We start from the raw sequence: 14565 nt of genomic DNA, 5'->3' as shown, positions 1-14565 counted from the left end.
TAGAACGTACAAATTGTCCAAATAGTTTAAAAAACATCAAATGTTTAAATCTACGACGTTTCTCGAGTGTTTTTACATTAAAAATGTGCTGTCCGAAAACCCAGGCTTTCAGCGGTGTTTCCAGCTGATCATACCGAGAAAGGCGCATGTCGTCCAGCCATTGTTTTTACTCGACCTCGTGGATTCTTGCATTTTCCCGTAGAACACAAATAAATCAAGGGAAATCATAATGAATAGTTCGGGAAATATTAACAAATCTTCAAAATAAGAGAAAATTAATTATATGAATTACATAAAAATCATATTTAAAACAAAAATAATGGTGTTAATCCTCGACGGTAGGTGCAGGCCTCTCACACGAGCTTCTTTTCCAGCACTCTTAGCTGATCCAGAGCGAGACGGACGAAACAGCACTGGTTTTTTTTATTTTTGCTCAGAGGGTGAAAAAATATCAGTCGGGTAAAATCGGCAATGCTCGTAAAGAAGGCGGGCGGCAAGAAAGTTATTTTACCGCCGTCAAAGCGTTGGTTGCAATTGGCCAAATGCTCTCTGCTCATGCATATTGAGAAAACGTTAGACGAATAAGGTTTCATTTTGCCGAATATAATTCAATATTCATGTCTTAAGTGTCCACGGATCCGCCCCTGGTTTATACGGACCTATGAAATCTCTTCATACGTTATGTCCCGCCTCCCCCTACATGGGATTCGCAGGAATCAAAAGCGCACAACTCCATTGGTTCTGCGTCAATTTGAATGAATTATTCATATGTTGCAGTCTCACGGCCAATCAACGCTCAGAAACATCGATTCATAACCCGCCCTCTGACTGTTCAGCCCCTGCCAAGTAGGCTGTGTAAACCTGTAGCAAAGCATTCAGTCTATATAAAGCCGTGTGAGAGCAGTCTTCTCTCAGATGCGCTTAGAGCGCACTGGCGTGTAGATCGGGGAAAGGGAAGGGGATTGCCGGTAGCTACAATAGCTAGTATATAAACACAAATTTAAAAGCACATTGAGTAGCAAGACACGGTGGTCACTGGGAAACCGCCATCGGACAAGTTCCGGTCACCATTGGGTGCCAGGAGAGTCTTGGTGGCGTTTCAGAGGTGTTCCTTCTTACAAAGCGGCGTGCCGGGGGAGGACGCGTCTCTTTGAATAGACAGGATGCACGGACCGCCTTCCAGCGACAGCGCATGCCCATTGCGCCTCATCAAGAGAGTGCAATTCGGCGTCCTCAGCCCAGATGAACTTGTAGGTTTTGCTCTTGGGAAGGGGTATTCTCTTACTTCTTTGAGTATTATTGTATTACTCAAATCATCATCTTGTTAAAATCCTATTAAATACGGATATTAACATACAGTGTCTTCTGTGAGCCTGTGTTTTGCTAACTTAGCCGGCTAGCAACTTCTGCCTCTAGTAAGAGCATGTGTTTAGAAAGTTGAACAAACACTACACAAGAGTCCTACTTTTACAATTAGCATCACGACACGGAAAGCCTTGTTTGAAGTTATATAATTTTAACTCGTTGTAATGTTTATTGTTTGTTTACTTTATTTGACCATTTTGGAGTCACATGGTAGACCCAGAGTTTCTCCCAAGTTTCCACATTGTTCCCTGTGTCTCCCTTTCTGGCAATAAAATATGTGAAGTTTTATATTCATGATTCAGTTTTTTAAACGGCTCAAATACATTAATTTTATGAAGTGCACTTATGTTTTACAATAAATGTATTACAAATAGCATTTTATGTGATTCTTATGAGACACCAATGAAGAGTAACTGGTTTTTAGAAATGTCATTTTCATAGCCTTTTAAATCTTGTTTCTGCTGAAATATTTTACAATGAATGCAGTTGTGCAGACACTTCATTTTGTGATTAATGTATGTTTTATGGGTGCAAAGTACTTTATTATGGAAACCCATTATTATGGAATTATTAAACCGCTTTCTAACTGACATTTTTAAAGTGTAATCTGGTGAATTTTGCATCTAAAATTGCTTATTTTAAACCTGTGGTTGCTCTTGTTCTTGTGTTTCTCAAATGTTATTAGAGAATGTGTTTGTTTTTACCAATGTTTCATCACTGTTGTTAAAATGCAAGACATTTTAATGCCATTTCCGTTCTCGTTTCAGAAACGAATGTCCGTTACTGAAGGGGGCATCAAGTACCCTGAGACCACAGAGGGAGGACGCCCTAAACTGGGGGGACTCATGGACCCCCGGCAAGGGGTAATTGAGAGGTCAGGCAGATGCCAGACATGTGCAGGTATATTCATAAATTAGTTTTTGGTTCATTTTAAACACTTAAAGCTCCTCCTGTTATGCATTGTGTACTTATTTAATTGCTGTGGTTTAGGTAACATGACTGAGTGCCCTGGTCATTTTGGTCACATTGAGCTAGCTAAGCCAGTCTTTCATGTTGGCTTCATCACAAAGATCATGAAGGTCCTCCGCTGTGTGTGTTTCTTCTGTTCAAAGCTCCTTGTGGACTCGGTATGCCGTATTTTTTATTTGCCTTTTTTTTTTAGATTTGTTACAATGTTCCTTATTGTATGGTTAACTTTTAATTTTGTTTTACCCAGAACAATCCAAAAATCAAAGACATCTTGACCAAGTCGAAGGGGCAGCCACGGAAGCGTCTGACCCACGTTTATGACCTCTGTAAAGGCAAAAACATTTGTGAGGGTGGAGAAGAGATGGACAACAAGTTTGGAGTGGAGCAGCAGGAGACGGAGGAAGACCTCACCAAAGAGAAGGTACAGAACTCATAATTCTCTAATCATTTAATGCTTTCCTGTGTATTTAAAGCTCACTGGTTTCATGCTTTTTTTTAAAAACTGATTTTCATCTTTACATTTCAAGGGTCATGGAGGTTGTGGCAGATACCAGCCGCGTATCCGACGCTCTGGCCTGGAGCTGTATGCTGAGTGGAAGCACGTGAATGAAGACTCTCAGGAGAAGAAGATTCTCCTCAGCCCTGAACGTGTGCATGAGATCTTCAAACGCATTTCAGATGAAGAGGACATGATCCTGGGCATGGACCCCAAATACGCCCGTCCTGAGTGGATGATTGTCACAGTTTTGCCTGTGCCCCCTCTTGCTGTGAGACCGGCTGTGGTCATGCAGGGCTCTGCTAGAAACCAGGTTAGCATTTCTTCTTGAACAGTGGGGGAAAATAAAGTCTGATGTATTGCAGAGTTTTGTACTGATGGCTGTTAGATTTTTCAATTGTACACTTTCCCCCTAGGATGATTTAACACACAAGTTGGCTGACATTGTGAAGATCAATAACCAGCTGAAGCGAAATGAGCAGAGTGGAGCTGCAGCTCATGTTATAGCAGAGGATGTCAAGCTGCTTCAGTTCCACGTGGCCACCATGGTGGACAATGAACTGCCAGGTCTACCTAGGGTAAGGTTTACACTATACCTTAGAAATAAATACAGGCTTATGCCAAAAATTTGTATGAGTAGCAACAATTATTACTTGCTTATTAACTGTATTAGAAATATTCATTCAGTTATTATAAATGATTCAGAATTAAACTGAACAATTACATTATTAAAATGTTGATTATCATTATTATTAAATATGTATTGAAATAAGTATAAATAAAATACAAATTTAATTCAGTTCTATGGTTATTCAAGCCTTTATTCAAAAAATAAAACTGCTGCATGACATTGTAGCCAATCAAAATAAATTTGATATTTAGTCTTTTGAACCAGTGAGAGTTAACAGTAGAAGGTGAAGACTTAGACTGTACTGTCATACGCTCTTGTCTCAGGCAATGCAAAAGTCTGGTCGCCCACTAAAATCCCTCAAGCAGAGGCTAAAGGGTAAGGAAGGACGTGTCAGAGGTAATCTGATGGGGAAGCGCGTAGACTTCTCTGCGCGAACTGTCATTACGCCAGACCCCAACCTGCATATCGACCAGGTGGGAGTTCCCCGGTCCATTGCCGCAAACATGACCTTCCCTGAGATCGTCACACCCTTTAACATTGACAGGTATTATTAGGAGTTCTTGTATTCAAATGAATACACATCTCATTTACAAAATATTCAAACTTGGTGACTTTGTGACCCTGTGCTCTGTTCTTTTCCATAATCTTTTTTTTATTTTATTTTTTTATCAACTTTACAGGCTCCAAGAGCTTGTGAGGAGAGGTAACAGTCAGTATCCTGGAGCCAAATATATCGTCCGTGACAATGGGGACAGAATTGACCTGCGATTCCATCCTAAACCAAGTGACCTTCACCTTCAGATTGGATACAAAGTTAGTATCTTGCCTTGGTTAATGTTGGAATATAATGTAATTTGCTGTTATAGTGAGCACAGTATTTGAAATGCATGTTTTTTTTTTGTTTTTTTTTCTAGGTTGAACGACACATGTGTGATGGGGACATTATTGTGTTCAACAGACAGCCCACACTGCACAAAATGTCTATGATGGGGCATAGAGTACGAATCTTGCCTTGGTCAACATTTCGACTCAACCTCAGGTATGCTAGATTTCTAAGACTTGATGTGTCACATTGTTTATAGATTGATACATGGGTAGTAGGGATGCCCATAATTAACTGGTTAACCAACACTAAGAATACACCTATAAAATTTAGTTTTTCAGAGAGAGAAAAAAGATATGTCACATTTTAGTCACAAGCCAAAACAAATTCATTTAAAGAGAAACAGAAACCGGCGTTAGGCTCATGTCACATGCCCCTCGCATTCAGCACAAATCTAAAGGTTTCCATATTTGAAATGTATTTGGATGCTGAACTATTATGTAAACTAGGCTTTGTACTTCACTCGCATTCCATTATCAATGTTTTCCATCACACTGTCACGGGCGGTGGTCATGAACGCCACAGATTGTACAACATATTTAAATTGAGCAGTAACTTTTTATGTTTGGTTGAGTATTTTATTTCGGTAATAAATAGAATGTGACGTCAAATGCGTCTGGGTGATCACTTGAATTGTTTCCTTATAACAGCCGAAACGTCTCAGTACTCATTTGGTCATACAGATATGACTTAACCTTTTACAGTTACCCTTTAATCCTTTTACATTTATTTCTGTACATTCATAAAAACAAAAACATTGTGCTTTTGTAAAATAAAGAAAACAATCTGGATGCGCTTTCTGCCGTCTCCGTTTCCTTTGAATGAACTTGTTTTTGGAGTGTCACAAAAATCTGTTAATTTAAGTAAAATATATATTTAGCGTATTTTTTATATATATACTTTTAATTTGTTTTTCTCCATTCACAGACGCGCTGCAGGTGCGTGATGTGACGATAAACCCTCATGTTCTGTTCTTTATGCTGCTATTTGCGCATGTAAAACTAAACCCCTGGAAATCCGATTTTGTTTTTAAAGGGTCACAGACTCTTATTCATTCTAATCTAACAATCTTATCGGTTAATGATTGGTTAACGAGTTTTGTTTGCGGTTTGGGGGGAAAAAAAACGAAATGAACATCCCCAATGGGTAGGTACTTTATAGATTTGGAATGCGCTACATTATAATTGCAGAAACAAATCGTTATAGAAATAGTTAATGCTCATGTTTAGCAGCATTTTTCTAAAAAAAGGGTTTTTGGTTTTATGAAGATGACAAGGATTTTAAAAATGAAAATCCTTTTTACTTCTAGTGTTACGACCCCATACAACGCTGACTTTGACGGAGATGAGATGAACCTGCACTTGCCGCAATCTCTGGAGACCCGTGCTGAGATCCAGGAGCTGGCTATGGTGCCTCGCATGATTGTCACACCACAGTCCAACAGACCCGTGATGGGTATTGTGCAGGACACACTGACAGCTGTGCGCAAGTTCACCAAGAGAGATGTCTTTTTAGAGAGGGTGCGTTTACAAAGCGTTGGGACTGAATTATGAATTTAATGAGCTGGGTGTACAAGTACATGAGATTCATGCTAATGAAGAGATATGCCCTCTTCTGTTTCCTTTTGTGTGCTTCGTTTTAGGGTGAGGTGATGAACCTCCTCATGTTTCTCTCTACATGGGATGGCAAAGTGCCCCAACCGGCTATATTAAAGCCTCGACCCCTCTGGACGGGCAAACAGATCTTCAGCCTGATCATCCCTGGGCACATTAATGCCATCCGCACACACAGCACTCACCCTGATGAAGAGGACAGCGGTCCTTATAAACACATCTCACCTGGAGACACTAAGGTGCAGTAGTGCAGCCCCAAACCTGGACATACTTAAGCAAAATTAAGTCTATACATTTTCCTTATCCAATTCATTTTGCAGGTAATTGTGGAGAACGGTGAGCTGATCATGGGGATCCTGTGTAAGAAGTCACTGGGAACCTCAGCTGGCTCTCTTGTTCATATCTCATACCTTGAGATGGGGCATGACATCACACGACTCTTCTATTCCAACATCCAGACTGTTGTCAACAACTGGCTGCTCATTGAAGGTAACCCCCCCCCCCCCCCCCCCCCCCCCCAAAAAAAAAATCAAATGGAGATTAAAGCAGTTTTTGTAACCATGCAAATATTAAGTCACTTGCTTAAATCTATTCTTAATTTACCATCTCGTCTGCTGCAGGTCACTCTATTGGTATCGGAGACTCCATTGCTGATAAGGCTACATATCAGGACATTCAGAACACTATTAAGAAAGCCAAACAGGATGTGATAGAGGTGAGTTGGCATATTATGTGTAACTAATATCATGGCTGTCATAAGGCTCTCGTACATGAACGCAGTCATGCATGTTGACTTTTCTTTTTTTCCTCACAGGTCATTGAGAAAGCCCACAACAATGAGTTGGAGCCCACCCCAGGTAACACTCTGAGACAGACCTTTGAGAACCAGGTCAACCGCATTCTGAACGATGCTCGAGACAAGACTGGATCCTCTGCCCAGAAGTCACTGTCAGAGTACAACAATTTCAAATCCATGGTGGTGGCTGGCTCAAAAGGCTCTAAAATTAACATTTCTCAGGTGAGTGAAGACAGTTGGTGTTAATCTTAAATTCAAAGACTCTTTAAAGTCTAAACCAGAAAATGGACTTTAAAAATGTACATGCAAACATAGTAATGTCAGGTTTCACACAATTTGATCAATCTCTATATTGGTTTTCCCTCTTCACCCCATAGGTTATTGCTGTAGTGGGGCAGCAGAACGTTGAGGGCAAGCGAATCCCTTTCGGTTTCAAACACCGCACCCTCCCTCACTTCATTAAAGATGATTATGGTCCAGAAAGTAGAGGCTTCGTGGAAAACTCCTATCTGGCTGGTCTCACACCAACTGAGTTTTTCTTTCACGCCATGGGAGGAAGAGAGGGTCTGATCGACACAGCTGTCAAAACTGCTGAGACAGGTAATGAAAAGGCACATGGACTCAGCAGCTATTTGGGGGCTAAGCCTAAATGGACAAGAAACAAGTATTACTATTAAGATCAGATTACAAGTAAGATGTGTTCTGCAAAATTGCCATCAGTTTTGCCTTGGTTAAAGGTTGAAATTGTATTTATACCTTTTGATTAATCTTTTTTTTTTTGTCTTTCAGGTTATATTCAGCGTCGTCTGATCAAGTCTATGGAGTCAGTTATGGTAAAGTATGATGCTACAGTCAGAAACTCAATCAACCAAGTTGTCCAGCTGAGGTATGGAGAGGATGGGCTGGCAGGAGAGGCCGTGGAGTTCCAAAACATGGCCACACTTAAGCCATCCAACAAAGCCTTTGAAAAGAAGTGAGTGCTGTTTTTGTGCTCATTGAAATGTTTCCAGGAATGTTAAAAGATTGCCAATAGTTTGAGCTAAATATTATAATAAATAAAACTATAATAATCCAAAACAACAAGGACAATGCCAATACACAGGTAACGGACTAATGTCATTGATTCAACTTTCCACCTCTTTCTTTAATCATACAGGTTCCGGTTTGACAGCACCAACGAACGAGCTCTTCGCCGCACTCTACAGGAAGATGTGGTGAAAGATGTGATGACCAATGCCCATGTCCAGAGTGCTCTAGAGAAAGAGTTTGAAAAGATGAGGGAAGACCGAGAGATCCTGAGGGCCATTTTCCCCACAGGAGACAGCAAGGTCTGTCCCTTGAGAATTACTTATTTAAGCATCATTAGTATCATATGTCCATAGACCCAAACTGACATGCTTCCCATAGGTGGTACTACCGTGCAATCTGGCCAGAATGATCTGGAATGCTCAGAAGATTTTCCGCATCAATCCTCGGACACCAACTGACCTTAACCCAGTACGAGTAGTTGAAGGTGGGTTAAACTTACACCTTTTAATATAAGCCAAGTTATTCTTCCTTGTCATTAGTTGCACCACCCTTTACATTTGTAGTCCACAGCATTGTGTTTGTGGCCTTGTAATGATCATGCATTAATATTTTCTCTGATTTTGTGTAGGAGTTCAAGAGTTGAGTAAGAAGCTGGTTATTGTAAATGGTGAAGACCAGTTAAGTAGGCAAGCCCAGGAAAATGCCACTCTGCTGTTCAACATCCACCTGCGCTCAACCCTCTGCTCTAAGAGAATGACTGAGGAGTTCCGTCTTAGCACAGAGGCTTTTGATTGGCTGCTGGGAGAGATCGAGACCAAATTTAACCAATCCATAGTAAGTAATGCTTGCTGAGTGCAGTTGAATCTCTTCACCTGAATAAATAATGAAATGGAGAATAATAACATCTTATCAATTAGATCAGTTTTTACAAGTGGGCTCATTGGCTGAATTGACACTGTTTTCCTCAGGCTCACCCTGGTGAGATGGTAGGTGCTCTGGCTGCCCAGTCTCTGGGAGAGCCTGCTACTCAGATGACCCTGAACACATTCCACTACGCCGGTGTGTCCGCCAAAAATGTCACTCTCGGTGTGCCTCGTCTCAAAGAACTTATCAACATCTCCAAGCGACCCAAGACCCCCTCCCTGACCGTCTTTCTCTTGGGCCAAGCGGCCCGTGACGCAGAGAGGGCCAAAGATATCCTGTGTCGGTTGGAGCACACAACCCTGCGCAAGGTCACTGCCAACACGGCCATTTATTATGACCCCAACCCACAGAACACAGTGGTGACTGAAGATCAGGAGTGGGTCAACGTGTACTATGAGATGCCTGACTTCGATGTGACCCGCATTTCACCCTGGCTGCTGCGTATTGAACTTGACCGCAAACACATGACTGACCGCAAGCTGACCATGGAGCAAATTGCAGAGAAGATCAATGCAGGTGGGCTTGAGATGATTAAGTACATGTTTATACATAGAAATTTAAGTACCACCTCAAAGTCCATCAAACTTAAATCCTTGTCCATCACCTAGGATTTGGTGATGACCTAAACTGCATCTTCAATGATGACAATGCTGAGAAACTGGTATTGCGAATCCGCATCATGAATAGTGATGAGAACAAGTTTCAAGAGGTAATTTGAACTTTCTGGTGTGCACACATAGCTGGCTGCTTCTCTCTATATATTGAATCCTAAATGTTGGCTCTTGTGTCCAGGATGAGGAGGTAGTGGATAAGATGGATGACGATGTCTTCCTTCGCTGCATTGAGTCCAACATGCTGACAGACATGACCCTGCAAGGCATTGAGCAGATCAGCAAGGTATTTTTCCCTTTTCAACAAGTTCACTTCGGTGCAGACTTTTACCTGCCAGCCCATGTGGCAGTGTAGGCATGCTTCAGAGGGTGGATGGTGACTAATGGGGAGTGTTAATTGGTTAATTGGTAACTTCGTGCATTATAAAATGACTTCAGATGGCCATGAGATTGGAGCTTAATTTCTTTAACTCTCTGCACTTGTAGGTGTACATGCATCTTCCACAGACAGACAACAAGAAGAAAATCATCATCACAGAAGAGGGAGAGTTCAAAGCCCTACAAGAGTGGATCCTGGAAACAGATGGAGTCAGTCTCATGAGGGTCCTCAGTGAGAAGGACGTGGACCCTGTCAGGACCACCTCCAATGACATTGTGGAGATTTTCACTGTAAGAATTGTTTAATAGTCTAACCCCCGGTTTCACAGACAATGTTTAAGATTAGTCCCAGGCTAAAATGCTTGTTTGAGTTTTTTTTGTTTTTTAACAAAGCAACTTGCACTGACATATCTTAAAATGTACACCGGTAATTTTTTTTTTTTTTTTTCTAAGGCATGTTTATAAAAGCTACTTAAATATCCTAATTGAACTATGGCCTTATCCTGGCTTAATCGAAGCCCTGTTTGTGAAACCAGGTCTTCAGAAATCAAATTCAGAAATGTCTGTTCTTCACCTACAGGTTCTTGGTATTGAGGCTGTGCGTAAAGCACTGGAAAGAGAGTTGTACCATGTCATCTCTTTTGACGGTTCTTACGTTAACTACCGCCATCTTGCCTTGCTGTGTGACACAATGACCTGCAGGGGTCACTTGATGGCTATCACTCGTCACGGTATCAACAGGCAGGACACTGGACCGCTAATGAAGTGCTCTTTTGAAGAGACGGTGAGCTTAATAATTGGCCCCATTTAACGTAGCAATAAAGATGGTCTTGTAAAGAACTTAATGTTTAATTTTGTCCCTCTCTTTCTATAGGTGGATGTGTTGATGGAAGCTTCTTCACATGGTGAATGTGACCCAATGAAGGGAGTGTCTGAGAACATCATGCTGGGACAGCTTGCCCCTGCAGGCACTGGCTGCTTTGACCTGCTGTTGGATGCTGAAAAGTGCAAGTATGGCATGGAGATCCCCACCAACATCCCTGGTATTAGTGTCGCAGGACGTAAGTCAGACTCTCTTTCCCTTGTTTAATTGTTTTATAGCTTTAAATTAAGCCAATACTAATTTGTCCCCAAATGTAAACCTTTGATTAACCATTGCTTTTTCCATTCCAGCCACAGGCATGTTCTTTGGCTCTGCCCCCAGCCCTATGAGTGGCATGTCTCCAGCCATGACTCCGTGGAACACAGGAGCCACTCCTGCGTATGGTGCCTGGTCTCCTAGTGTTGGTGAGTGAAGAAATGCTACTTGAAGTTTTGTTTTACAGCTACTCTTATTTACTGTGAGTTATCTTGTATAGGTTTACAGACTCCATTTCATGCCTGTTTTTTTTTGGTTTTTTTCATTCATTTTTTTACATACAGGAAGTGGAATGACACCAGGTGCTGCAGGCTTCTCTCCCAGCGCTGCATCCGATGCTAGTGGCTTCTCGCCCGGCTATTCTCCTGCCTGGTCACCTACTCCTGGTTCTCCTGGATCACCTGGACCAGCTAGCCCTTATATCCCCTCACCAGGTTACTCCACTGTCCATTTTTGTCTTGTTCTGTTTTTAAGAATAATGAACGTTGTTGGTTGTTTTAGTTGGTTGCAAACAACTGTCCTCTTATGCACATCCTTTTCCTTCTTTCAGGAGCCTTGTCTCCCAATTACTCTCCAACCTCTCCTGCCTACGAGCCTCGTTCTCCTGGTGGATACACCCCTCAGAGCCCTGGCTACTCTCCGACCTCTCCATCGTACTCGCCAACTTCACCGTCTTATTCTCCCACCAGCCCGAACTACAGCCCCACATCTCCGTCTTATTCGCCCACATCACCTTCCTACTCTCCAACTTCACCATCTTATTCTCCAACATCTCCAAGCTACTCCCCAACTTCGCCGTCTTATTCTCCGACTTCACCTTCTTACTCTCCCACTTCACCTTCTTACTCTCCCACTTCCCCTTCTTACTCCCCAACTTCACCGTCCTACTCCCCAACCTCCCCCAGCTACAGCCCCACGTCTCCATCTTATTCCCCCACCTCCCCGTCTTATTCCCCAACCTCCCCGTCTTACTCTCCCACCTCTCCAAGCTACTCCCCAACCTCCCCGTCCTATTCCCCAACATCTCCGAGCTACAGCCCCACTTCGCCAAACTACACACCCACATCACCCAGTTACTCCCCAACCTCTCCATCTTACAGTCCCACCTCACCATCCTACTCCCCCACCTCTCCCAATTACACACCAACCAGCCCCAATTATTCCCCCACCTCTCCTTCATACTCCCCCACTTCACCGTCCTACTCTCCATCCAGTCCGCGCTACACCCCGCAATCTCCCACCTACACCCCGAGCTCGCCCTCTTACAGCCCTAGCTCTCCATCCTATTCCCCCACCTCTCCAAAATACACGCCCACCTCCCCCTCTTATAGTCCCAGCTCTCCTGAATATACCCCAACATCCCCCAAATATTCCCCCACTTCCCCAAAATACTCACCCACTTCACCCAAATACAGTCCCACCTCTCCAACCTACTCCCCAACTACACCCAAGTACAGCCCTACTTCCCCTACTTACTCTCCAACCTCTCCCACCTACACCCCAACCAGCCCCAAATATTCTCCCACCTCTCCAACTTACTCTCCAACTTCTCCAAAATACTCTCCTACATCCCCTACCTACTCTCCAACTAGTCCCAAGGGCTCCACTTACAGCCCCACTTCTCCCGGCTACAGCCCCACCTCTCCGACCTACAGCCCAGCCATCAGCCCTGATGATAGCGATGAAGAAAATAACTAAAGATGGTTGGTGCCAGGGTTCATGCTACTTCCCTGATAGGCACTCTGACCCTGGGATAAAGACTGAAGGAAAGCCACTCAGCTGGGGTCATTGTGATTTACAGGGAAGACTGAGGAACCTGGGATCCCACATGTGACATCCTTTTTGATTTTTCCTTTTTGGACTTCTTGAACTGTTCTTAAATAGCCTCCCTAAACAGGCTTCAGTGGTTGCATCTGTTATATCAGAGGTTTGAACTATAAGCCAAACAAGGCTGCCTTTGTATAGACCGTTTTGGTCGCTCTAAGTTTAGAGAGAGAACTGTAACTCAAAATTGGTGGAAAGATGCAGGAGGTTGACTGTTGGAAGAGAAAGATCATTCATAGTCCTTTTTCCATTGTCATTTCTATCTCCCTTACTTTTTCTCTAAAATTCAGTGTTGGATATAAAGGAAATCTAAGAAGTATTGCCAAAAGCCTTCAAACAGAAAACCGTGGATTGTATCTGAAAAGTTTCAAATGAAACCTTGAAAAATCTCTATAACATAAATAGAAAGGGGGGGGAACTGACCTTTCTCACATTTTATAGCATTTTTTTCTTGTGTACATAAGCGCTTGTTTCCAGGTCAGAACTGAGAACTGTTTAAATATTAATGTTGATTTGTCTAATTTGAGTTTACTCATAAAAAGTTATTTCTAAAGAAACAGGTGGTTGGAAGTGGCTGTTTATTAGAAACGTGTTGAAGCTGACACGCATTGTGCAGATTAAAAATGTCTTGTAATACTGTAGTCTAATGTATGCCAGCCCATGACATGGGTAAAAGTGTTGTGTAGTGATTGCCCTCTTCTGTAGGAATCGGAGAGAGGGAATGGATGCTTGATTTAGGCATCAAATTTCTATTCAATTGTCCCCAAAAGATGCAAGCCTTATATCCTTCACCAGCATCTGCCCAGTAATTTACAATTTCAATAACTGCAAAAAAAAAAAAAAAAAAAAATGGTAACAAGCGGTCTTGTACCTCTGAGCACACAGAGTGTGAAGTTGTTACCTTTTTGGTTTTATTTTTCTTTTATCCTATGAGTGGGGTTAAAGCATGGCTTTGCATAAACTGCGCCATGTTAACGTTTTTTTAAACCACCTAGGTCTAAATCTTACGAGACCTTCCCTGTCCTCAGCACTCAACCCTTTAATCTAGCAAGTGTATAATTGTTTTTCTGATATTTGCATCAATAATTAGAACTGAATCTCTTGTGTGAATTACTGAGGAAAAGCATTTATTTTACACTATTTTTCTTGCGCTGGCTTCATTGTTGGGTCAGCTTTGCGTTTTGGATTAAGTGCTTGGGGTGGGGGAATAAGGTGCAGTTTGGATTTTCATTTGAATATGCACTGTTTCATATCTGGCGTCATTACGCCCTTAGATCTTGTGGTTTTTTTGTTAACCTAAATTTTGTCAGCTGATTCTGACATGGTCATCTTATGCTTGAACTGTAGAGGGCGACAAAGACTGATTTGACTCCAGTGTTAGAGGTTTTTTTTTTTTTTTTACCTAAAAGCAAGTGGTGCCTGTGGTTCCCTCAACTCACTCTTCCAATTGGACTTTGGTAGTTGCAGGAGGTTTTGTTGACTTGTAAAAGACTTTGTTGCTCTTGCATAATTCAGCTTTAGATTTAAGGCCTTAGATTGCATTTAGGGAGAGCAGTTCTGACAGTGTCTCTTTAATGCCCATGTTTGCCTTCAGTTTCATGGTTGTTCCAAACAAATCCAGTTAATACTCTGTACCCAGGCTCCCAGTAATAGTGTGTGTGTGAGTGTGCAAGTGTGTGTGCATGATGGTATAAATGGAAAAAAAACAGGGTTTTCTTGAGTTTGAGTAATAACTGGGTCAGGTTTATGGGGAAATGAGAATTTAAATTAAGAGAAATTGCCACTGTATAGAAATCAATCTGATTACTTCATTCTCTGTATCTGTTTTGTTTGTTTTTGACTTAAAATAAAAAGTTTGACTAAACTATTGGTCAGTTGTGTGTTTTTTTAAACATGGGTGTTTAAATG

The 14565-nt window shown here is 42.0% G+C and overlaps 1 protein-coding gene across 1 annotated transcript; it reads left to right on the top strand.

Annotated features, from left to right (window-relative positions):
- The first annotated feature begins 913 nt into the window (after nt 1–913).
- polr2a (RNA polymerase II subunit A) lies at nt 914–14521 on the top strand. Its single transcript, XM_084134886.1, has 28 exons — nt 914–1250; nt 2133–2265; nt 2356–2492; nt 2582–2755; nt 2862–3143; nt 3247–3408; nt 3785–4005; nt 4142–4274; nt 4376–4500; nt 5654–5864; nt 5987–6196; nt 6278–6446; nt 6578–6672; nt 6772–6975; nt 7131–7353; nt 7543–7726; nt 7910–8081; nt 8161–8266; nt 8411–8616; nt 8751–9222; nt 9315–9415; nt 9499–9603; nt 9804–9986; nt 10276–10479; nt 10570–10756; nt 10869–10982; nt 11118–11267; nt 11384–14521. Exons 1-28 carry the CDS (start codon nt 1164–1166, stop codon nt 12529–12531), a joined length of 5898 nt encoding a protein of 1965 aa, XP_083991012.1. The 5' UTR covers nt 914–1163; the 3' UTR covers nt 12532–14521.
- The last annotated feature ends 44 nt before the right edge of the window (nt 14522–14565 follow it).

Source organism: Abramis brama, assembly GCF_963993115.1.
Source record: "Abramis brama genome assembly, chromosome: 14".
Classification (NCBI taxonomy): domain Eukaryota; kingdom Metazoa; phylum Chordata; class Actinopteri; order Cypriniformes; family Leuciscidae; genus Abramis; species Abramis brama.
This window is presented reverse-complemented; position numbering and strand designations above follow the sequence as displayed.